General features: G+C 47.7%; 1 protein-coding gene across 3 annotated transcripts in view; it reads right to left on the bottom strand.

The window, feature by feature from the left end:
- Positions 1-26,170, bottom strand: part of DOCK1 (dedicator of cytokinesis 1) — a 489,703-nt gene that overhangs the window by 420,617 nt on the left and 42,916 nt on the right. For all 3 annotated transcript variants that reach the window (XR_006821218.1, XM_046026751.1, XM_046026752.1), the window contains exons 2-4: positions 12,791-12,874; positions 6,043-6,083; positions 3,233-3,288 (exon numbers count right to left, since the gene is read on the bottom strand). Coding sequence is in view for 2 of the 3 variants with exons in the window: in XM_046026751.1 (XP_045882707.1) it covers positions 3,233-3,288; positions 6,043-6,083; positions 12,791-12,874 (181 nt within the window). In the remaining variant the exon portion in view is untranslated. The remainder of the gene's footprint in view (positions 1-3,232; positions 3,289-6,042; positions 6,084-12,790; positions 12,875-26,170) is intronic.

Raw genomic sequence — 26,170 nt, 5'->3', positions numbered from 1 at the left:
CTTACAGACACCATTAATTATAGCCAGTCTGTGCCGCGTTAAGATGCAGGCTTGGGTTAAGATGATCTTTACATTTCCATAGTGCATAAAACTCATTATATGATAATACATGAAGCAGCTACCCTTGGTGAAACACAAATGAGGCCTTGGCTCTCTCCGATGTCCGGAGGTACTCCATCTGATCCCAGCACTCAATTACCTGCTCCCTTTTCCCTGCACCCCGAAATGGCAACCCTGGACTTCTTCTTAACTTGCTATCCCTTTGTGCCTTTTTTTTTAATCCTATCAGCCACTGTCTTCCAGTCACAGGCCCTGGAAGGGAGGGCTCAGAATACTTGGGACTGAGGGATAGACAAAAGGGAGGCTCAGGAAACTGGGCGTCCAGAACAGACCATACTCCAACCACATGGAATGTGCAGGGATTCTGAGCTAGCGCCGCCCCCCCCCCCCCCCCAATCCTGATCTGGCTGCAGCCCATCTCGGTGGGCGGGACCCTCACTTGGGCTCACTTTGGGGTTTAGGCCTGCAATGACCTGCTGATGGTGAGGACTCCCAAAGGCAGAGACAGTGAAGTCCCTGAGAAAAGGCCAGGCTCTGTGGACAGGTGTGGCCGCCTATGCCTCCTGGAGCAGGAGACAAGATGTCCGAGGTGTATGGGACCACCTCCCACAAAACTACTTTCAGGAATTCCCCTCTGATGGGACGTCGTCAGTGTCTATCACAGAAAGTGGCTGTTAGCACAGCCCTGCCAAGTCTGCCTCTGCGGTTCCCAGGAAGGATGCTGATGAAAATGTGGTTCATCACACTGCGACGCCATCCTGAGAAAGCCTCAGGGGGCAGATTTCTCTTCTCTCGCAGGATGAGCATGTGTGGCAATAACTGGGAGGCTTCTGTCCCCCAGATCCTGAACTTCGTGCTGAGTCCACTGGGCTCTTGCACTCACTCTCCAAAACTTGGAGCTCCATCAGACGACCCTGTTTCCACCACACAGAGAGGGCCTCACTGCTCACACTGTGTCCTGGTCTTGGCTCTGGATTCTTCTCACTTTCTCCCTCACTGTAGGTCTGATCTGTCCCTGGAACAAATATGCCAACTGGCTCTTATGTATCAGATCTGGCTTCACTGTATTACCATCTCGTAAGCACCTTATTACCTGCAAGGGGTCAGCAGTGTGCAAAGCCAACAGCAGCTGCCTTACAGCGTTGTTGGTAAGAGCCAGAGAAAGAATATCATGCAGGGTGTGGAAGAATGGGCAGGACACAGCAGACGCTCAGCCAACGGGGGTGGCTCCTTAGTCACTTGGCTCTAAATATCAAGCTAGGTATTAGGGGACAGTCAGGGCTAGAGGCCCCAATCTAAGCATCACCCACAGAGAGGAAACACAACAACATGGGCCATGTCAAACAGAGGGGCAAGACAGGGCTAGGAGAAGGACAAGGAGAGTCCCCTGGGAGTAGTGGGCAGCGGAGAAATAGGCTAGGAGGCAAGAGAAACGGTACAAAAGCATCAGAATAAACAATGGGCTTCAGTGAAGGTGCTAGCCACCAGTGTCCCACACTGCAGGAAAGCGCCAGAAGGGCAGCCCTGAGAAGATACTGGAAGCTCCGACATGAGGAGACATTGGTAAGCCACGGGAGCATGGGAGAGAGGACAAATGGGAACAGCCTTGGTTATGGGAGAAAAAGTAGAGAATCAGTGGCAGCCAGCACACAGCAAGGACGTGAGAGTCAAGGAGACACAGAAAGAAAAAACCCAGCAAGAGAGATGGGGTAATGACCTTGGAGAGCAAGCAGGCAGGTTGGGGGGTGGGATGACAGAGCACCCTGCCCCGGAAAGGAGGAAGGACCATAGGGAGGGGAGGTCGAGGTCCACAGACCTCTGGAGGAAAGGAGCAGCGCTGAGACCACCTGTCAAGTCTGAAGGCAGGAGGGTCTTTACAAGGAGGGAGGCAGAAGGCAGCTGAGCGAGGGTGGGAGTAGCTGCGGAGAGGCAGAACCAGAGAAGCAGCATGGCGAGCAAACACAGGGAGCCCCAAAGCATAGGCAGAGAAACCGTTTTTTAACTGCTTCTGTCCCCGGTGCACCGTTCAGTCGCTCCACCTGGGGCATCTTCCACGAGCCCCAGGAACGGGAGGCAATGTGTCTGTCTGTGTGGGTGTGACTCCACTCACTGAGAATCAAAATAATCTCTCATTCACGTTACTATTGTGCTTCATAATTACATTGTCTATGTGTTCTTTTGTAAACTCACAGTGCTCTCTTATAAAATTAATCACAGTCTCACTTCTATACTGATTGCGATAGAGACAGGTGTAAAATACGTTCAGTGCATACTTCGTTCCATTATTTCTACAATAAGAGTCCAAACTTTGCTTTTTTTTCCCTTTACCTTTAAAACTCTGCACACAAAACATTTTATCACTATAAAAAAAATACCGTATTACAGGTCATCCCCATCTATGCCTCTAAGTTATTTTCTTCATTTTAATCACGCATCACGCAACTACAGAACCCGAGCTAGTCCTTTTCATATGTTAAAAGTACAGTGCTTGGAAAGGCAATTTTGTAATCAGCCGAAGAGATGTCATTATGCAGTAATCATATGATTAGTAATTTTATAATTTACATATTTAACTGAGGGTGAAGATGCAGAAGAGACAAAAAAGGAAAACATTTTAATGCTCCTTCTTCCAAGTTCACACCTGGCTATTCATTTGCCATTCCTGTCTAATGGGTTCTCGTTCTATAAAAGTCCTTTTAATGATCTTATACATCAGTTTTATGACCTCCAAGAAACATACATCACAACTGCACAGAATGTAGATTCACACACACACACGTCCCAATTTACCAACTTCACCCTAAACTCCACTGGTGTCACAGCCTTCAAAGTTTTCCAGAAAAACGGACTCAGAGCTGGGGGGCTGGAGCCTCTACCCAGTGGGACTGCTCGCGGAGAAGCACAGAGCACCAGGCCAATGCTACCCAAAACCAACCTCAGGTCTGAGAAGCACGGCTGCAGGTCCACTGCTGACTTGAGACTTTTCAAAGGTCCAAAGCCATGTTGTCCATACATCTCTATCCCAAGCCCCATTTCTCTAGCCAGAACTCCTGGCCCATCATGGTCACTCACACCCACACCCAACCCGCTAACAGGCCCTGCCATGTGGACCAGCAGCAAAGTCAAATACAATCACCATGTTTCTTCATTTCAACATTAAAACCAGACTCACCCTTTTCCTTCAACTATGGCTTCTTTAAGATGAATATATGAAGCAGGAAATATACCCTTTGGGGGGGAAAAAAACAATAATTTCATTACCAACTTGAATATCAACCGAAAATCAAAAACCACCCTGACATGGTGAGGGTAGGGATGGCTGGATCGCTCTTAATTCTGCAAGGCGTACAGTAAGTCTTACATACAACACAGTGGGGCAAACAGGAAATATGAGCTCAGCCTGCTTGTGCTTCACGGAGACTACAGATGTCTCTGAAGAAAACAGAAGCGATCTGTGTGCCAGGGAAAAAGTACACAGGACTGGCCTGTGTCTTCCCCACTGGATGCACCTCGGGTCCACTAATGCCCTTGACTCAGGCAGCTCCAAAGACAGAGGATGCCTAAAAACAATTTCTGATGATGGCCTCTGACAGTTCCTTCTTTCCAGAAAAGCTAAAATGGCCATGGAAAGTTGATTTCCACCACTTATCATCACGTATGCATGGAGGACTATTTGCCTAACCCACAGATTCTTATCAACCTCCCAAAAGAGGCACCATGTGAGAAAATACAGAAAGTGGGCAAATTTCGCCCAATCCCCACAGCTACCAGACACCGGTTTCACAGCTCTCAGCATCCCCCAAGAGCAGCATGCATGGGGGCTGGGGGCTTAGCAGCAGTGTGCGAGGGAGTTTCTCAAGCGCAAGTTCAGTGTCGGGTGCGGACGGCAAAGTGCTAGGGGCTTTAACCAAGACTTGCTGTCCTGCTTCCTGAGCAAACAAGGAGCCCCCTCTCTGGAGTGAGGACCTGAAAGCGGGTAGTGGGGCAAGAGACACTGGGATCCAGGGCTGCCCAGCACAGCCGGAAGCTTTCCCATGTGAGATTTAGTGCATGCAGCGGAAATCTACTCAGCGGCACTGGTGGTTTCCAGGCACCTGTTGTGTGAAAGGAGCTTCTGACCGCGTTTCCCTGGCATCTGGCCCCAAAGGATTTACACAGGAGGACCAGAAACCACAGCTACTAATCTGTCTAGGAGAAGCATGGGCACCCCCAGATTCATGCTCCTCCTGCATACGCAGAAAGCCAGAATTTCACATAAAGAATTATCACAGAGACAGAAGTGGTCAGGCAGGAAGAAAAATGGCTGAGCAAGAAAGCGGACCAAAGGGCCCCGAGGCTGGGAGCTCCACAGGGTCCCAGCTGTTCTGGACACGCCCAAATCCCAGGATGCCTCCAGGAGCACAGGTAATGTCAAGGTGTGCACACAGGTGGAGGGGGAAGAGGACAAACAAGGCAGCCTCACCCGTGTCCACAAGCAAAGACAGCGCTCCATCTCAGTAAACCTGCTTCTGGGCACCGTGAAGCCACAGAAGGAGGAGTGGAAGGCAGAGGGGGCACACACGCAGAGGCGTGAAATGAGCAACCACTCCAGCCAGGGTCATTCAAACTAGTCCAGACAAACTCCTTCTGTGTGAATACCTAGACAAAAGATGGTTCCAGAACTCCTGGGAGTCTGCAGGACTGGGGGCCAAGTCCCTTCTCTACATTGCCTGCAAGAGCCAACTGCAAAACTATAGTAGCTTTAAAGGCTTCGCAAATGCCTGGTCTTCCAATGAGGATTTCAGAAGACAAAACGTGGCTCGAGCTGGGCCCTTTGCAAATAACAGCTACAAAGGACAAACGGCTCCCACCTGTCCAGCAGGGCCCGGCTGAAGGGTTTCTGGGGGAAGCTGGGCAGGCAGGTCCTGTGCTTCAGCCGCCAGACCTCGGAGGCCTTGGTCCTGAGCCTGAGCCTGTAACTTAAGGCCTCCGAGGCCCAGTAAGGAGATCATGAGAGGCAGAGTTAAGAAACAGAAGTAGGGGCGCCTGGGTGGCTCAGTGGGTTAAGCCGCTGCCTTCGGCTCAGGTCATGATCTCAGGGTCCTGGGATCGAGTCCCGCATCGGGCTCTCTGCTCAGCAGCGAGCCTGCTTCCCTCTCTCTCTCTCTGCCTGCCTCTCTGTCTGCTTGTGATCTCTCTCTGTCAAGTAAATAAATGAAATCTTTAAAAAAAAAATTTATTAAAAAAAAAGAAACAGAAGTAAAACGAACCCTCTGTCAAGCAAATGTAGATATTAAAGTGTGTGAGTTAACGTGGACAGAGCCTAATCACAGCTCAGAACGGACATTATTTCAAAATCACAGAATAAAACCAGAGGGCTGTAATTAGGTTTTGCAAAGCTAAGAACAGAAAAGCCACAACAGAACCGTGTCAGGGAGTGTCCGCCACAAGGATGGAGGCATAATTGCAGGTCTTGGCTTCAGAAGTTCAAAGAACCTCGCACGCAAAAGGCCCTGGAAAGCACAACCTTTCTTTTGCAAGCAAGTCAGGCAGTTTAAAATAGTTCCGCGCAAGAGGAAAACAAGCACGCATGAGCTTTGCAAATCTGTGGTCATCGAGGATAATGTAAGACTGAAAATCATAAGTGGTTTTTTTTTTTTTTTTTCTGAAGTCATTATCCCCAGGGTCCTTCTCTCCCACCTCCAAGCTTAAATAGGATGTGACATTATACCAGGAAAAGAGGACTGTGCCTTTCATGATGACAGGTCAGGACTGAGCCACTGCCAAGCAGTCCCACCACGGATGCAGAGCTGCTATTTCTGTGCCCACATACTGTTCAAAAGAAAACAAGTCAGGGTAGCCCACGTGTCAACCCACACATTTGTTAAGTTCAGAGAAAGAGATATATACAGAAAACTCGAAGACACAAATGGGATGGGATTGATTTCCTCTCTCAGAGTGATGAATGAATGGAAATGCAGAGGTTTAGAAAAAAGGACTTACCTTCTTGGACTTTTTTCTTAAGGTATAACCTCTGTACCACCCTAAACAAACACAAAGTTGCAATAGTTAGAAGGAGGAGACACCCCATGACCCTCATGATACCTTCCTGTCCTGGGGAATTCATCAGTTTGTCACCAGAATTCAATAATCCTAACACTGTGGAAATACACTAGAAGGTTCCAGAGAGTTGCATCTCAAATCGTCCTGGCTAGTGACCTTCCCGAACACCCTACCAGCCCGTTCATCTCTGTCTGCTGCTGGCGGACTTAAAGCCGCCACCTTGAAGTTAGGCCACACCGTCCCAGGAGGAAACGTCCTTTTGACCACTCACCCCGGAGAGGACTCCTTGGGTATCCATTTCCCTATCTGTCCCTCTAATTGACTTGGATCGGGGTCACTGCCAAGTGCACATACCCGCATTCCCAGATCATCAGGAACTGCCCCAAGACAGAGGACCCATTGAGCGCTAACTTCCTCCCTCCTCAATCCGGAGACGCCATACCCCAGAGCAGCCGTGATCTCACAAAGTGTGTCTGTTGCAAAGCCTCAGCCCGCACAGGAAGAGCCAGGCCCAGGAACATGGGCCCACCTCGCCCTGGGGGTGCGACTAGACTCAAGTTCCCAGCTGCCTCCATGAGGGGAGGAAGATGAAGACGGGCCCACTACAACCGCTGGCATGAAGGAAGTGCTACGTGGACCGGGCCAATGGAAGGCAGAGCAGCTCTGACCACACCCCTAGCACCTCCCCTCAAGCCCACAAGCTGAGGGCAGACACGTCCCTGCAGGTACCCTGTGGGTGCACAGCCGGTCACCAACCTCCTGACAGCCTCACGACAGCCCACGACCACTGTGGAGCTGTCCTCACCCCCAACGTCCTCAAGTCCCTCTGGCACCTTGCTCAGGGAAAATGGATCCAAAGCTCAAATTCTAACTCTGCCCACGAGAGAAAAGACGCGGTCAGAGAATTACAGAAGCGTGCAGAGTGCAGGTTGGGTAAATTCCTGGAGAATAACCAAATATTAGCCTCTCACACGGTATCAGAAAGTCAAAGCTCAGAAGTGAGTGATGTCTGAGTGAGCTCGGAATAGTGCCCCAAGGACAGCACCTTCTTAAACAGCAATCATGTTATCAACCAGAGGCGAGAATGGTCACAGACCAGAAAGGGATGGGGTGGAAATGAGCAAAGTCCTCAAGGGATTATTAACAGATGCTCTTCAAGCATTCAGAACAGGAGATGGACATTCCCAGGATCCCTGCAAAGGATTTGCTAAGACCGCATGGTGACCGTGGGGCTCTCTTGACAAAGGGGCCTGGCTGATGGACCGGGGGCACTGCAGACGCGAGTGTCTGGAGCTCAGTGGCACGTGTGGAGGATTATGTCCCTAGAGCCACACTGTCTGCTTCACCGGTTCCTGCACCTGGCCCAGAATCCGCGCCCATCCAGGGCAGCGTTCCCAGGCGGTTAAAGGGAGAAAGAGGGGAGGTCTATGTAGTCACCAGCTTACATCTAGAGCCAAATAAAGGCTGTATTTATTCAGTTCTAAGGACGGTCTTCCATGCTGTCATTATAACCTTCCCATGTCTTCATTATTAACATGCCCCTTCGTTCCTGAAACTGACAAGGGATCAATGTCCTAGAACATAAAAGGAAATACTGCCCGATGACAAGCCAGGACGATTTCAGATGCACTCACGTGAAAAAGAGCCATACTTACCAACAGTGTATAGAAGGAGCCCAAGGACTTACCCACATATGAAGAGATTGCTCAAACTTAAAGATAATCAGATACAATTTAACTGAACAGACTTCAGTGGTTAAAAACTGTAATGCCCCAGGATATAGGCAGCCCTGGGTGCTAGCGAGGACAGGAGCCTGCAGCAACTGAATGGGAGCAGCCATCCTGGCTTATCCCAAGTATCTGACCCCACGGCCTGCAACCAGCAACCCCCATCCTGGGAATGCATCCCTGGGAAAGACATGTGCGCATCTCCCTGTGCACAAGGGACGGCTGCAGGATCCCATGGCCATGTGATGTAAGGGTTAGGGTTGGAGGAGGATGGAGGAGAGCTAAGTGCCCGGAACTGGGAAGGCTGTCAGTAAAACACGGGGAGTGTGCATACAGCAGTGGGAACCATGAACTAAACATATACTAAAAATAAACAGAAGTGCCTCTTAGAGGACAGCACTGAATAAAATAGTAAGAAACAGAACAAGAGTGAGAGCTACACCCGCGTTCATATACATGAAAACCACATGCACACCAAACACTACAAGAACACAGGCAAACACAAAAATCCACTTCAGACACAGTAAAAGGGTTTTCAGTGGGAAGAGGGAGAAGAAAGGGGTGAGCCATGGGATAAAAGGTAGGGAGTCTTGTCTTTTTTTTTTTAATGTTATAATAATAGATGGAGTTTCTTTTCTTCCCTCCCCAAGATCATCTGCATACATTACTCCTTCAAGCACATACACTATGCCAGAGACTGCACCAGACAGAGCAAAATACAGAAAGAGATAAGACATCATTTCTGCCCTCCATGAGCTCACAAATGGGAAGACCCCCTAAGACAAGCAGGGGCCCAGCCATGTTACAGGACAGACTTAAACATGAAGGAGCGAGGATATCCCTGCACAGGTTTCTTACAGGGGAGGGAGGGGCTGTAAGGGAATGCAGGCCTGGATGCTCTGAGGGGAAGGAGCAAGACAGGGTGAAGCTAGGAGCAGGAAGGTCCATGGTCCATAGCAGCAATGGGCTGATTAACTTCTCCCAGGCAGGGCTCACGAGTAGTCTCCATGGAGTCAACCAACCTAAGAGACAGGCAGGTATGGGCACGACACAGCCCTGAAACTCAGGGAGCACACAGTCCAGCACAGGAAAATGGCAACCAACCAAGTCGACGAGTCCCATACAGCGTCCCTAGCAGAAGAACAGGGAGGAACACACATACACACTCAAGTCCAGGGACAGTGCCACGAGGGAACAGTATCAGGCAGAGCAAAGGAGGTGGGGGGAGTCAAGAGGGAGGAGGCAGAGCAGCAGACGCACTTACTGTGCCCGTGAAACCACCAGCAGCAAGGCCAAGACACGCATGAGGAAGAAGCTGGAGTTTCCTTCGGGATAGACAGGTGAAGACCACATCACCACAGTCCTGGGTCAGCCCAGTTTACAACGAGCTGCCTGAAGATGGACAGGACATTCCCTCCTGTCAGGAGGACAGTGGCCTATGCTCTGAATGGCAAGAGAGCCAAATTCCAGAAGCGGCCAGTCATGTCCTGATGGACAGCATCCACACGCACAACGGGCCTTCTGGAGAAAGAACCAGCAGGTGCTCTGTGCAACACGCTGCAGCAGCACGGGTGCAGACTCAGTCCCGCAGCCGGACGCTCCGGGAGCAGCATGTCCAGCACTCTCAGAAGACAGTACCCATAGCCACACCGGTTTTCCACAGGCCAGGACCGGGTGGCCGGTCACCTGCGACAAGGTACAAAGGATGCTTGCTGAGTGGAGGCTGGGCTGGGGGGCTCCCAGGTCTAAGAAATGAGAACCTCACCACTGTGACTGCCTTTTCCCATCTGTCACAGGTTCACCTGTGTCCCTCAAATTAGACAGTGAAGTCCTCACTCTACCTGTGAATGTGACCTTATTTGGAAATAAGGTCGTCTCTGCAGACAATCAGGTTAAAATGAGTTAGTTACAGTGGGCCAGAAACCAAAATGACTGGTGTCCTTATATAAGGGAAGTAGACAGAGACACACACAGGAAGGCTGCCACATGAAGACAGAGGCAGAAACCACAGTGTCCCATCTACAACCCAAACACCACCAATGACTATCAGCAAACACCAGAAGCCGGGGAGACCCAAGGAATGGCTTCTCCCCCACAGCCCAGCTGACACCTTGATCTCATATCCCAGCTCCCAGAACTGGGAGACAACACACCCCTGCCAGTCAAGCCACCCAGCGCGGGCGGTCCTTTGTTATAAATCGTGGTCCTTAGTTACAAAGGCCCCAGGAAACTCGCACTGTCTCACAAGACCTTCAGTTGTCAGATGCTGACAGCACAAGAGGGAAGTAAGGTATATTCTGGAAGAAAATACATTATTACCCTTTAAAAACTGGAATACATTCAGTTCCAGTGTAGTGGTTTAATCAAAAGAATAATCTCCTAATCTTTGCACCTTGCCTGCCTGCTCCATGATGTCCAGTGTCCAGCGCCCAGAGGGCAGCATGGAAATGAGCAGGCAGCAGGCCCAGCACATCCTCGACCACTCGACAATCACCCTGTAAACATGGGATCTTGGCTCACCTCTCCTGTGGCTGAGTCTGGACACTGCTTAAAACTGGGGATGTGCCCTCAATGACCTCTCCAAGCTCCTTCCACCCCCACAGCGACCTGTACCCTGCTTTTCCTGTGTCCTCTGCTCCAGGCCTTCACAAGCCGGAGAAAGAGAGAAATTAACCATAACTTAAAGTTAAATTTTTTCTTTGAACTTTACTATAAAGAGCGATCATCTAGAATTTATATTCTCTGCAGAAAGCCAAGTAATATCCTGAAAAGGATCACAAAGAAAAAGAAAATTAAATTTGACAAACAGAAATACATTTTCTTAGAGGAAACGTAGGAGGGGAGAGGAGGAAGGAAAAAAAAAATGCCAAACACGAATATGATCTGTGAAACTAAAATAGAACAAAAGGAAAGAGCAGAAAAACAATTATTCCATTCTTATTTGATGAACAAAGACACCAAGTTTCCCAAAGTCAAAACTACTTCCCCAAAAGCATTTCTCTGATCAGATTCTGATCAAAATCAAAATGATAGTTGTCAAAGAAAAGGAATTTGTTTTGTGTAAAGGGTCTTTATAAAGACTGGAATATTTTAATCAGAATCTCGAAGACTGACTAGCCCCAAAACAAAATGCCTTTACCATCATGCTCTCTACCCAATTTGTTTTTAAGTCAAACGTACAGCAAGGATTGCTGGCGATAAGATCCCACTGTTTAAAGAGAACATTTTTCTTGGGAAACAGAGAACAAGAGGTGGCGGTCCCCACAAACCCAGGCTGACCGGAAACTGCTATCTATTCAGGAATGACGTCATCGCCTAGTGTTTATTAACCAGGATTTCCACTTCAACAGAGCAGGGGCAAACATAAAGAAGATATAAGAGCCTTTTTCCCTTTAGATCAGTAAAGTGTCTGAGATGAGAGGTTTGATCCTTAACCTCTGCTTAATTTCTCCCTGTTTCCTCTCAAACACTGGCACTATATACTGAGAGCAGATAAGGCAATCCAACTGTCAGCTACAAAAACTGAAAACAAGCAGAAGGCACCCATCGCAACTACTCATTCACTTAAGGACAGGGTCTGTTCTCACAGAGCTACAGCTGCTTCCAGGCATACGCCGCTAATGCTGATTTTTCCCCCCAGTGGGAATATTTTAGGGTTAAAGAGGCAAAGGGACCAGAATTCTAAGTCCTCGTGCATCACAAGGGAACTACGGGACACAGCCATGGGTGTCTGATAGGTTCCTGCTTGTGGGTGCTTCTGGGAGGGGCACTGGGGCCAGCTGCAGCCCGCCCAGTGCCCGGAGGCTCACATCCACTCCATTCTTGTGCAAAGTCCACAGCCTGAGCCTGAGGGCCAGTTCACAGATCTCTGTGGGTTCACTGTGGGCCAGCTGCAGTCTCCGCTCCCACCCCCAGCTCCTACGGGAAGGGTTGAGCTAAACCCACTCTGAAAGCAATTCCTCTTTTGAAACGATCCATTTTAATCAGTTCTTTTCATTCATCTGCTATATGGGAGTCACCCCTTCAAGCAGGAAGTAGAGCCACCAACGCTAATTACACAATTCTACAAAATTTCCAAATCCAAGGAGTCTCAAAGAGCAAGCCCATCATGGCTTCCCTTCTGTGCCACAATAACCACGGAATAAAAGGAAGGGCGGGTCGCTCCAGTGATATCCAAAACACTAAATATAAAAACCAATTGTGTGGGGCATCTGGGTGGCTCAGTCGGTTAAGTGGCTGCCTTTAGCTGGGGTCACGATCTTGAGGTCCAGGGATCCAGTCCCGAGTTGGGCTCCCTGCTCAGCGAGAAAGAAGTCTGCTTCTCCCTCTCCTTCTGCCCCTCTCCCCTTGTGCTCTCTGTCTCTCTCTCTCTCTCTCTATTAATAACTAAATCTTTAAAAAGAAACCTGACTGTATGAAAATCAAAGGACAATGAGACACTACTATTATGATAGTATTTTCTGGGTTTCTAATCTATTGGATAATGTCTGTTTCAATGGCCCACTTCCCACAGCTGGGTCAAAGAAAGTTTTAGTTCCTTTCTTAATAAATCTAAGTGAAAACATAGGAAGTCTCACCATTCACGCCAAACACATCAAAACGATGACTTGAACATGGAAATATCTTAAATGTACTTTTTCTTTTTTCATAGTTTTTCAAGCAGTCAGTTATTCACAGTCAAGATTCACATACATTTGCAACAAAGGAACCAATGTGTTCTGTTGCTTTTAATGAAAATAGCGATTTCTACAGAAAACTGTAGAGGCGAAAAATTGGAAATTTTAGTTCTAATTTCATGTTAATCAAGTATTATTTAAATAATGAGAAGCCTCACGGCTGCCCTCACAGGAAAAGGCATCCACCACCTGCAGAAGATGTCCACACGGACATCCTTCTGAAACACTGAGCACGTGACCGAACTGCCCAAAACAGTAAGGGAAAGACACCGGCAATATACGCACCTTCGTATGTTTCCAAGATGTGCACAGTGTCTCCTATTTGTAAAGAAAGTTCATCCGCTCCTCTGGCATCGTAGTTATAAAATGCTGCAAAGGAGAGAGAGAGGTAAGGAGACATGAGTAGAGGTAAAGTGACTTTGCTGGCTTGTTTCTACTTGTTTTTAAGGGGACTAGAGGCAGTGTCTGCCTGGATCAGTCCCTCTGATATCCACAAAGTTAGCCTTCTCTTTCAAGAGACAAATACAAAGGGTCGTCGACTAGAAGAAACTCGGAGTTCCATGCAACGGCAATTTTATCTTTTTAGTGTTGTCCTGAAGAGCACTAGTGACCAACGCTGTGTGGGGCTGGCACAAAAGTAAACACACAGACCGAAAACATAAACCGGAAATAAACCCACGCTTACATGGTCAGCACAGATGCCGTGACGTCCCGCCTTTTAACCATCTGAAATGTCCAATGTGGGGGCAGCGACGTTCAGAATGTTGGGAAACCATCACTGTGATCACCTTCCACAATATTTTCACTCCTCTAAACAGCAACTCCGTACCCACAGACCAGTTACCCCCATTCCCTCCCTGCAGCCCCTGGAGACCTCGAGTCCACCTTCCGTCCCTATGGATGGGACTGCTCTACCTGCCTCACAGAAGCACACCAAACAATACTGCACTTTTCCTGCCTGGTTTCTTCAACATGATGCTTTAAGGTGCCATCCCATGTATCAGAACTTTATTCCTTTTTACGGCTGAATAATGTTTATAATGGGAAGAAAACTGATACTGTTAACAGTTTAATTATCACTTCATATACTGCCTTTTATTTCCATTAATAGATTTTTTAATTAAATAATTATTTTCTATAAATCCATTATACATGGGCTGAATATTTTTTTTAATTTGAAAAGATATACATACCCCTATGTTTACTGCAGCATTATTTATAATAGGCAAGTTATGGGACCAGCCCAAGTGTCCATCAACAGATGAGTAGACAAAAATCTGGTATATATACACTATGGAACACCACCCAACCATCAAAAGGAATGAGATACTGGTGGGCTAAATGTCTTTGGAAACCAACCTAATTTTTAAAATTCTTATATAACCAAAAAAGATAAAATTAATTAAAAAATAAAATCAAAATAATCATATAATTAAAGCTGATATTAAGCCAAAAAGCTACATTACAATCAAATGGCAAAATTATGTCCAACACTAAGAAGAAATTCTTAAAACTGGCATACTCAACACACCTCTGAAATCCCTAATGTTCTGACATAAAACAGTTCCTATTCCTTTCAGATAAGCACCTAAAAAACTCAAACCATTAAATGCCAAGCACATGTCTGCTCAAGCATGATGAGATGAAGGTAACAGTCACGGTGGGAAAAGGGCATTAGAAAATGTTTAATATGCAAAAAATATTCCTTTCACCTAGGTGGCTAAGTTGGTTAATCGGCTGCCTTCAGCTCAGGGTCCTGGGTTCGAGCCTCGCATTGGGCTCCCTGCTCAGCAGGGAGCCTGCTTCTCCCTCTCCCTCTGCCTGCCACTCCCCCTGCTTATACTTTCTCTCTGTCAAATAAATAAATAAAATCTTTTTTAAAAAATGGATTAAGAATCTACATGTGAGAGTTGAAACCATAAAACTCCTAGAAGGGAGCATAGGCAGTAAACTCTCTAGCACCGGTCATGATGCCAGGGTTCTGGGATGGAGCCCGCATCAGGCTCCCTGCTCAGCGGGAGCCTGCTTCTCCCCTGCCTGCTGTACCCCCTGCTTCTGCTTACTCTCTATCTCTCCCGCTCGCTGTGTCAAAAATAAAATAAAATATTTTTTTAAATATGCAAAAAACACTCAAGTAGCAAACTCTCATAAATAAATCCTTGAGAAAGAAAAGCAGAGCTGGCGGCATCACCATCCCCTATTTCAAACTACACTACGAAGCTGCAGTCATCAGGACAGTACGGTGCTGGCACACAGACGGAGGCCCAGGCGCACAGAACAGGACAGGGAGCCCAGAAACAAAGCCAGGCCTACACGGCCAATTAACCAACGACAAAGGAGACAAGAATATGCAATGAGAGGACAGTGTCTTCAAAAAATGGCACTGGGTGGGGAAACTGGACAGCTACATGAAAGAAGGAAACTGGACCACTTTCTGGCATCATACGCAAAAATAAACTCAAAATGGATTAAGGAGCAGGGTGCCTGGGTGGCTCAGGCAGTTAAGCGTCTATCTTCAGCTCAGGGTCCTGGGTTCGAGTTCCGCATTGGAGCCTGTTTCTCCCTCTCCCTCTGCATGCCACTCCCCCTGCTTATACTCTCTCTCTGTCAAGTAAGTCAATAAAATCTTTTAAAAAAATGGATTAAGAATCTACATGTGAGAGTTGAAACCATAAAACTCCTAGACAGGGGCATAGGCAGTAATTTCTCTAACATCAAACTCATTTCTAGATATGTCTCCTCAGGGATGAGAAATAGAAGCAAAAATGAACTACTGGTTGGGGCGCCTGGGTGGCTCAGTGGGTCAAGCCTCTGCCTTGGCTAAGATCATGATCCCAGGGTCCTGGGATCAAGCCCCGCATCGGGCTCTCTGCTGAGCAGGGAGCCTGCTTCCTCCTCTCTCTGCCTGCCTCTCTGCCTACTTGTGATCTCTGTCTGTCAAATAAATAAATTAAATCTTTAAAAAAAAGAAAAAATGGGGCGCCTGGGTGGCTCAGTGGTTTAAGCCGCTGCCTTCGGCTCAGGTCATGATCTCAGGGTCCTGGGATCGAGTCCCACATCGGGCTCCCTGCTCGGCAGGGAGCCTGCTTCCCTCTCACTCTCTCTGCCTGCCTCTCTGCCTACTTGTGATCTCTCTCTGTCAAATAAATAAATAAAATCTTTAAAAAAAAAAAAAAGAAAAGAAAAATGAACTACTGGGACTGTAGCAAAAACAGACACAGATGAAAAAAAAAAAAAGAAAAAGAAAAAACACCTTTTGGGGCACCTGGGTGGCTCAGGAGGTTAATAAGCCTCTGCCTTCAGCTCAGGTCATGATCTCAGGGTCCTGGGATCAAGCCCCACATCAGGCTCTCAGCTCAGCAGGGAGCCTGCTTCCCCCTCTCCCTCTGCCTGCCTCTCTACCTACTCGTGATCTCTCTCTCTTTCTGTCAAATAAATAAATCGTTTAAAAAAAACACCCCACCTTTTGTACAAGGAAAGAAATCATCAATAAAACAAAAAGACAAACTACTGATCAGGAGAAGATATTTGCAAATGATATCCTCTGGTAAGAGGATAGTATCCGAAACATACAATACACTTCTACAATTCAACACCCCAAAAAAAAAAAAAAAAAAAATTCCAATTAAAAAGTGGGCAGACAAGTTGAATAGATATTTTTTTCCAAAGAGGACACACAGATGGCCAACAAACAGATGAAAAGATGCTGAACATCACTCATCATCAGGGAAATGCAAAACAGAGCCACAATAAAACATCCCCTTACACCAGTCGGAATGGCTAGAATCAAAAACACAAGACATAACACATGCCGGCGAGGACGTAGAGAAAAGGGAACCTTTGCACACTCTTGGTGGCAATGTAAATTGCATCCACTGTGGAAAACAGTATGGAGGGTCCTCGAAAACTTTAAAGTATAAACATCATATGATTCAGCAATTCCACTAATGGGTAGAAAATGAAAATACTAATTCAAAAGAATATACGCACTCCTGTGCTCGTTGCAGCATTATCTACAAGAGCCCTGATACAGAAGCAGCCCAGTGTCCATCAGCAGATGGATGGATAAAGACGGGCTCTATGTACACAATGGGGTAGTGCCCATCCATAAAAAGAGTAAGATCCTGCCATTTGCAACAACACGGATGGACCTAGAGGGCACCATTATGCTAAGTGAAATAAGTCAGACAAAGACAAATAGCCTAAGATTCCACTTCTATGTGGAATCTAAAAAAACAAATGAACAAAGAAACAGACTAAAAAACTGACATAAAAACAGAACAAAGCGGTGGTTGCAGGGGAGGAGCTGAATGTGGGATGGCTGAAACAGGTGTAATTAGAAGGTACAAACTTCCAATCACTACAAAAGAAAAGAAGACAAAAATACAGTGATACAGTGATAACCCTCCTTTCCAAAGGATCCCACTTGAAAACATAGCAGACTAAATGCAAAACTCATCTTCAAAATCCTCATCAATGTCTCATCCATCCATCCCGAACATTCTGCCAGACCAGGCTAGTCACAAAGTGTCCTTCACTGTGTCCTTCTCTACAGTTCTCCTGGATCGCAGTGTGTGCAAACTCCTCGAGCAAGCATGGCGGGTCCTCCTCCACCTGACCACCTCACCTCGCCTTCCTCCAACCACACACAGTATGGGCTCCAGGAGGGTCCCTGTCCCTGCTTCTCCCTGAACAGCAGAAGCCAGCCTGTCCCATACCTGTGTGGACTAACCTACCCTCCCCACCATCGGCAGGGTCTTCCCAACAACTGCACCTCTTCAAAAAGCCAACCCCTCCTCCAACCCCTCCTCTCAACCCATCTCCAAACATCCCCACCACAGCACACCGGCTGCTGTCTGCTCCTTACCTGAGCTGCCGGGGCTGGGAAGGCGCTGTAGGCCCAAGCAGCCTCCCTGGTTTTCACGTCCATGGTCCCTACGGCCAAACGAAATACGCAGGGTCCCACCTCTACCCCTGAGGATCCGAGGGACCTCCAGCAAATGACGTGGCTTTTCCACATTCAGCTGTCCCCACACCACGTGTGCATCCTGTGTCTTGAAGACAATCATGCCACTGATGGCTCTGGGGATTTGAACAGTAGGTGTCCTGCACTGAACACTTAGTAAATGATAAAGCCTCTTACTGTGGTTGGGAGTATTTTGTTTTTACTGCAATAGATGTCCATCCCTACCAGAATCCTTTTTAAAAAACCAAAGCGAGCAAACAAACACATGTCCACAAAAATCCTGAAACGTCAAAAACCATACACAAGCAGGAAATTCCATTTTCGTGGTTATTTTCCCTCTATTTCCACCAAAATTCATAAAATTTCAATGTTCTCAAACTGACATAAATGGTTATTAGTAGTTATTAAGTTTATTTAGCATTTTATGATAGTGTTTAACAAGAAATAACTGCATTAGGCAAAGGAAGCCCAGAGCATATGCCAGCCTTTCCTGGTTCAGCATAACCATATTCCTAAGCCTTTAGGAGCCACAAATGTGTTTCTCACAGTTCTTAACAGCATCCTGCCAGCATGCCTATTCTGTTAGAGACGTGCAAAAAATAAACACATCAAAAATAATAAAATAAAAAAAATAAAAAATAAAATAATAAAATAAAATGAACACTCCACTATAAACACATTCAGGCCCATACGAATTTGTAAGGCACACATGCAAAAATCTCTAAGCACCAGCCCCCTCCCACGAAGGAGGCAGACAAAAGCAGTTGTGGGAAACGGAACTTCAAATTTAGCTATGAATGAGCCGTAAAGACCCCTGACTTTACAGATGAAGGGGGAAAGAGCCTCTGAGGGTTCATACCTGTGGTCCCAAGACTAGGAAGAGGGAGGACCACCAGAGTGGCTGTCCAGCCCCTGGCCCTCTGTTCATAATATCACAGCCTAAACAATCCCGTTCCCCTATTTAAAGGCAAACTGAAAGATTCAATTGTCTAAGATTATTGGCCAAAGGAATGGGAGGGAGGGGGAAGTGTGAAAGAACAACTGCCTCCCCCAAAGGCGTCCACATCCAAGCCCTGGGAGGCCCGAACCCTGGGAGGCGTTACCTTACCTGGCAAAGGAGGCCCCTGCAGGGGTATCACAGGTAAGGACCTCAAATGGGGATGCTAATTCTGGGTTGCCCAGGTTGGACCAGTGCAATCAGAAGGGTCCACAGGAGGGGAGCAGGAGGGCCCCAGTCAGATGTGACGCAGCCAGGCTGCAATGACTCAAGGAAGGAGCCACAGGTGGAAAACGGGTGGTCCCCAGGCAACGAAAAAAGGCGAGAAAGTGGAATCCCCCACCCACATCCCCCACCATGCCCTCCAGAAGGAACATAGCTCACATCTTGATTTTGGGAATTCGGACCCCAGAGCTGTAATATAAATACACATTGTTTTAAGCTCCTGAGTCTGTGGTGACACATTACAACAGCCACGGGAAACACGGGGGAGGTATGCAGAAGACAACACAAAAGCAGTGTTTTGTGGTTAATTTATTCACTGCTGAAGGCAGCTGGAGCAGAGGTCCCAACGGCCCATATCAGAACCTGACCAGTCCTCGGCTGAGGTTCCCCAATTCTTGGATGATAGAGAAATGAACACAATGCTATGAATTTTTCTTAAACTCAGAAGTATTCAAGATAAGAGACTATTCCGAATTCTGGTTACTTGACCTTTAAAGCTGTCCCTCTTTGGAGGGTGAGAAGAGGACGAGAAGAGCAGAAATGCCTTCTTTATTAAGAGGATGATGACAGATGACACCTGGGTTTTAAAATGTCTTCACTTGACAGAAGCACAAAGATGGCAGCCTCGTTGCGACCTGCCCATTTGTCTTCTTTATTTTTCTGATCTGCTAAGATCTGGGAATAAGTCCACAGAGGATATGGTCATCCTGTGTCCACTGACCTCTCTGGATTCACCTCCATCTGGCTGGTGGGCTGTTTGCTTCATACATTCCTCCTCCTCAAACCCATTTGCCTTTTTTAACAGCCCGGCTAAAGCCGGGGTCACTGCGTGTACACGCACATTCAGCTGACTTTCTCGGTCCTGGACTGTAGAGCCCAGTGGAGCAGCTCGCCACGCTGCTTGTGGGAAATAAGCAAGTGAAATGAGAAAGACGCAGAGATGAACTCAGCACGGACGTTCTTTCCCAGGAAGCTGGGTTTGTTTCGGTTTTTCTTTTTCTCTTCCTAGAAGAGTCGGCAGCACCCCAGGGTGAGTAAGCACATGGATCTTTTTTCCCCAAAATAAAAACGAACACGCTGGTCTGTGCCTCGCTTAGCTTCTATGCATCAGAGACGTGAAAAGGCGAAGTCACCCCCTCTGCTCAATCTCCTAGTCACCCTGCAAACGGCTGCCTGGGGATGTAAAGAAAGAAATGTGGCTTGAAAATGAGAGAAGAGGGCTTCCACTTTTACCCAAACCGTCCACCACACTGACAGCGATGATGCTGTGGATGAAGCTGCTACTGATGATGATGGGACAACTCTGGGCCACCTGAGATGGTGATCGTCATCATCATCAGGGCAACGGTGGTGGCGGTGCTGACGACAGTGCTGGTGCTGCTGCCGGCGATGACGGCGGTGACCGTGGCGGTGCTGACGACGGTGGCGCTGGCGGTGATGGTGACGACAGTGGTGAGGATGGGGATGGAGGTGGTGGTGGTGAGGATGGAGAGGGTGGGGATGGTGGTGCCCGTGGCAGTGTGACGACAGAACGGAGCGAGGACGGTGAGGGTGGTAATGCTAGTAACGACAGTGCCAATGATGGTGGTAACGGTGACGGTGGTGATCCTGGAGACAGTCGTGGGGACGGTGGTGGCAGGGATGGGAGCAGTGATGGTGGTGTTGGTGATGGCGGGGACGATGACCGTGCTGATGGCGCCCGTGGCAGTGACAGCGGTGACGGCGGTGATGACAGCAATGTCGGTGGTAGTGACGCTGATGCTGGTGACGACCGTGGTGATGACGGTGGGGCGGTGGCTGCAAGGCTAATGACGCCGGCTGCCACTGACCACGTTCTGGGCCAGGCAGCAGGCAAAGAACTTCACACGTTCACACTAATTTAACCCTCACAACGGTCCTGTGAGGTGGATACAGAATTTTTTCCATCTCCTTCAACAGACTTTACAGCAGCCTAGAGTCTGCCATGTCTGAGTCCCTGGAGGGTGGTACAGGGTCACGGCCAGCCTGCATGAAGGGTCTCAACGCCAACACCTTGCACAGACCCTTCCTCAATCCTCGGCCAGGGTCAACCACAGCCCTCCCCCGGCCTCAGATGGCTCTCCCGGTAGCTCCTCTGAAAAATCATAATATCCAGCCTGGAGATCCCTGACAGGCAAAGAGCCTGCACACTTCTGAAGTCCCCCAATATCTAAAGCATCCCGCGGACGGTTTCTCATTCCTTTTTTTTTTTTTTGTTTAAGATTTTATTTATTTATTTGACAGAGAGAGATCACAAGTAGGCAGAGAGGCAGACAGAGAGAGAGGAGGAAGCAGGCTCCCTGCTAAGCAGAGAGCCCAACACGGGGCTCCATCCCAGGACCCCGGGATCATGAACTGACTCGAAGGCAGAGGCTTTAATCCACTGAGCCACCCAGGCACGGCGGATTTGTCATTCCTTACAAAGAACTCAAGTTCAGGTTACTCCAGGAATGTAAGGCTGGTGTTAACTCCCAAAAACCGATCAAGGTAACTCACCACATTAACAGAGTAAAAGATGGGAAGTCATAGGATCATCCCAAATGGCACAGAAAGAGCATTTGAGGAAACATAATTCCTGGCTCAAAAAAACCCACCTGACGACTCTGACGTGAGGGAAAAAGCCACTAACACCATCCATCAGCTGATTTACCAGACGAAAACACGGAACCCAATACAGGAGTTCAGACCTGCTCAAGGGGACACAGGGGGTTGATGACAGCCCAGAGACCCCACAGGGTCCCTTCCAGACTGTCTCCATCACCCCACACTGCCTGGCCCAAGCCTTTCCCACCTCTCCCAGCAATGAAAAATAACATCTTTTTTATTTCTTTTCTCTTTTTTTTAAGATTTTATCTATTTATTCGACAGACAGAGATCACAAGTAGGCAGAGAGGCAGGCAGAGAGAGAGAGGAGGAAGCAGGCTCTCCACCAAGGAGAGAGCCCGACGTGGGGCTCGATCCCAGGACCCTGGGATCATGACCTGAACCGAAGGCAGAGGCTTTTAACCCTCTGAGCCACCCAGGTGCCCCGAAAAATAACATCTTAGATGATCTCCTTGTATAAGCTCTCTTTTCTTCCATGCCCAGTTACCCTCCAGAATTCTTGCTCCAAAACACTGCCCCATCTCCCTCGGCTATGTGAATAATGGGTCAAGTCTCCAGCAGAGCATCCAAAGCCCTGAGGGATGGGACTTGAACCCATCTTTCCAATCTCGTCTCCCCCCTCACACGCCTCCAGCTGCCCCACACACACCATAGGCCTTCCAAGAGCTGCTCTGCCTGTGGAAATGCTTTCTTTCCTCCCTCTACTCCTGAAGGCCCCTCGCCTACAAGGCCATTTCTCTTTTCACATCCTTCTCCAGAGCCTTCCTGAACTCTGACTTCCTCCACTGACCAAAAAAAGGTACGTGCATACCTAAATTAACTGCGTGCTCCAGAACTTTTTCCTATAAAGTCTCTGACATCCCAAGGCCTTGCAAAAGTGCTTATCTAAGAATCTGTCTCTCTCTCCAGACCAGATTTCCTTGAGGGAAGTAAACATTTATTAATCATTGGATTTCCCACAGTAGTTAATACCATGCCTCACAGGCAACTCAATAAAAATTCACAGAATTAAACCAGATCACCGAGTACTCCTTCCTGTGTGGTCTGCCACAGAGTGAGAGCAAAAAGGATATCATATGTTCCTCTTCTTCAAAATGACCCTGCCCCCTGCAGAAAGATCTAGGAGTCTGACACATATTCAATCAGTAAGAAAGAGAGACACCATTAGCTTTCCTATCTCTGCTTTGGATCTTTTCCATCTAATGAGATAATTCACCATCAGTGCTCAGATTCGAAGTCTCCTTAAAACATCGAAAGTCTGGGCTTGACCACACATTACTTCTAAAATCTGCTCAGCTCTTTCTATCCCACACAGTGCCCCTTGAAATATGACTTGAGGATTTCAAGTAGCAATTTAAAAGTTAATTAATTCTTTTAAAAAGTCAATTTGTGAAAATTAATTGCTCTGTTTTCTATCTCATTCCCTTTGTCTTGCCTTCAGTTGGAGAAAATGTTCAATAGCATACATCTTCTCAGGGCTGGGGGAAATGCAGACCATAACCTTAAGGGGACCTGGGCAAGGGCCCTGTCTGTGCCTGGTACAGGGCTTCATTCTATGGGGCCATCCATCTGCTGTCTAGTCCATGCCAGAAACATATACTTGGTATTTCCCAAGACACTAGTCTAGAGCTGAGCTGGTCCTGGGGTCTGAGAGATGTGCTGGGCCCAGTGCAGCCTCTGGGAGCAGTCACCCTACAGCCTGGTCCTCCAAGGATCAACCCTTTCACACACTGGACCCAATCAGAAAAACCAGTGCAGAAAGACCCAGAACATTTGAGATAGAGATAGAGACAGAGATATCCTTTGAACTTCACTCTGGACAGAGACCAGCCCTGCACTCCCAATCTGTATTGGAGCTGAGGGCTGGGTTTCCTAAATTCTGTCTTCGAAAAGAGACTGGCAGCCATGCCATTACTAGCTTCTATGGCCGGTAAGCCAGTCCTTCCCCCTCACCATTTTGCAGGCCTACCACTCAGGCAAGGTGAGAGTGTCCCAGAACCCTGAGCCATACTGAATCAGAGCACTGCTTTGCCAGTAGTCTCAATTCTCCCAAGCCGCTGAAGGTACGTGGCACACAACGGTACCTTTAAAATGGATGGGTGGATCGATGCATGGAAGGAAGGGAGGAAGGGGAGAAGGGATGGAGGAAGGAAAGATGAAAATAAATGAAAGACCTAAACACAAAAACTACAACTATAAAACTCTTAGGAGAAAACATAGGGGAGAAACTTCATAGCCTTGGACTTCACAATGATTTCTTGGATATGATGCCAAAAATCAAAGGCAACAAAACACAAAACAGACGTTGGACTGCATCAAAACTTTAAATGTTGGGGCACCAAAGGAAACACCAACAGAGTGAAAAGGCAGGCCCACAGAATGGGAGAAAATATGTGCAAATCATGTCTCCGATAAGGAACTGATCATCAAAATACTGAAGGAGTTCCCATAATTCAACAACCATAACAAAAATCAAACAAAAGAATTTTTTAAATGGGCAAAGGCCCTGAACAGACCTTTCTCCAAAGAAAATATGACAATGACCAAGAGGCACAGGGAAAGATGCTCCACATCACCGCGACACAGCCCTCACACTCGCTGGATGACCGGTGTTAGAAAACAAGAAAAACCACAAGTGTTGGCAGAGCCGCAGAGAAGCTGGAGCCTTGTACACTGCTGCTGGGCCGTGAATGGGGGCAGCCGTTGTCAAGAGTCTAGCTGCTCCCTGAAATCTGAAACTCAGAAGTACCCTAGGGCCCAGCAATTACACTTTTCCAGGACCCGAAAGCAGAAACTCAAAGAGAGAATACGTACAGCCATGTCCACGGCAGCACTATTCACAACACGTACAATGTGGAACCAACCCAAGTGTCCACGCAGGGAAGAATGGATAAGCAAAATGTGGTCTGTCCATATAATCGAGTATCATTCCATCTTAAAAAGGATGGAAGATCTGACACCTGTTGTCATGGGCAAGAAACTTGAGAACATGATACTAAGGACGTGATGAAACAAGCTGGATGCAATAGGACAGATGTGGCATCATGCCACCAACATGAGGTTCCTACGGTCGTCAAATTAACAGAAAGGAGAATGGTAGTTTCCAGGGGTTGGGGGGAGAAGAGGGATGGGACTTTAGTGTTGAATGGATAGAGCTTCAGTTGCGGAAGACGGGAAAGTTCTAGGGATGGATGGCGGTGGTGGAAGCTGCACAATAATGTGAACGTACTTAATCCCCCAGAACTGTAGACCAAAAAATGGTTAAACTGGTACATCCATGTCATGCGTATTTTACCATGATAATTTTAAAGGATGTAAGGAATAAAAGGAAAGGCTGCTAGAGAGAATGAGGAAGTTTCCTAGCAGATTTCGCATCTCCCATTCCTGGGAGCTGTGAAATACTCAGTAGCTCCACCTACAAGCTCCCTGGGGTGGGGCCTCTTCCCTCCCTTACCTCGGTCCACATGGGAGGTTCAAACCAGAAGGGGAAGCAAGAAGAAATTAGGGGTGATGGGCTCAAGATCAAAGAACACCTCCAGGTACGTATGACAGAGAGAGAAAGAGAGGAGACAAAACACCCACATTTCTAAAAAGGAGACCACTTTCAAAGTTTCAAAGTCACAGTGTTCTTTCTTTTGGGTTCCTATCTTGCTTTCTTAGGAACAGAGATGGTTTCACAGCCAATCAAATCCCCCATGGCAGGATTTCCTGCAATGTCTGAATATCAGAATCAAGGAACTCATCTAAGTAATTACAAGAAGGAGCAGGGGCACGGCAAGATAAAGGACCAATTGTTTGCTATTCAGGATTTCTTCTTGCCTTCTGGATGGAGACAGGTGGGAGGGATGGTGAAGATAAGGGTGCGAGAAGAATCATACAAAAGAGTCTTTGCTCAAATTCTAATACAACTGACAGACACAATTCAAAGATATTTTAATATCTTTCTCCAGAATGAAAAGTCACTGCGCACCTCACCCACAGCGAGCCGGGGACCGACCGCCTGGCTTCCATCCGGCCCCAAAGGTCACAGAGCCAACAGCACGTGGCTTTCTGAAGAAAGACACTGGCTTGTGGAGGGGTGTTGGCGTTCCTGCTTTTCTCTGACAGGAAAAATCAGAGTCCACTTTTCAACACTTTGTCTTTCATAAACGCGCTGCCAGGAGAGGAAACCACCAACTTAGTCTTTCTGGATCCGCCCACAAATAAGAAAAGACTTAGATGACCTGAAAATTATTTATTTTTGCGTTTCATTTTGCCCAGCAGCAAAGAAGGGTAGAGAAAAGATAGGGGGAAAGATTTCATCTCTTGAATCATCCATCTTTAAGGCAGAAAGGTTACTGCCGCTTAGGAAAATACATACTAGAGAAATAGTTCAGCTGTTATCCCCTGGCCGGGGGGACTTGACATGGGCCTGGGCAGACCCCACCACAGCCCACCCGGGGAGGCCCCCTGCAGATGGGCACAAGACAGACCCAATGGACTCCACAGCTGGGACTGGTCCCAGGAAGAGTCCCAGTGGAGACCTCGCACAGCCAGGACCCCCCCAATGTCTGACTGGATGCGGGGCTTAGTTCCTGTGCTGTCAACCCCTCCAGACCTGCACTTCTCCCCACACCAGTCCAGCAAATTCCACCCAAAGGGCACCCTCAAAATCCACCCAAGGACATCAGGACTTGAGGCGAAGTCCCCACCACAGCAGATGCCATGGGGGGAAAAAAAAAAAAGGAGCAGAAGAAATGGGCTAAGACCTATTTCTCTGTGATACTAAATGGTAAGGGTGCTTTGTTAAGTTCCCAAATTCCTCTTCCTGGGCTTTAGCAGAGAAGTCTCAGGTGCCTTCTTCCATTGAATGATG

The sequence above is a fragment of the Meles meles genome, chromosome 13 (genome assembly GCF_922984935.1).
Source record: "Meles meles chromosome 13, mMelMel3.1 paternal haplotype, whole genome shotgun sequence".
NCBI lineage: Eukaryota > Metazoa > Chordata > Mammalia > Carnivora > Mustelidae > Meles > Meles meles.
This window is presented reverse-complemented; position numbering and strand designations above follow the sequence as displayed.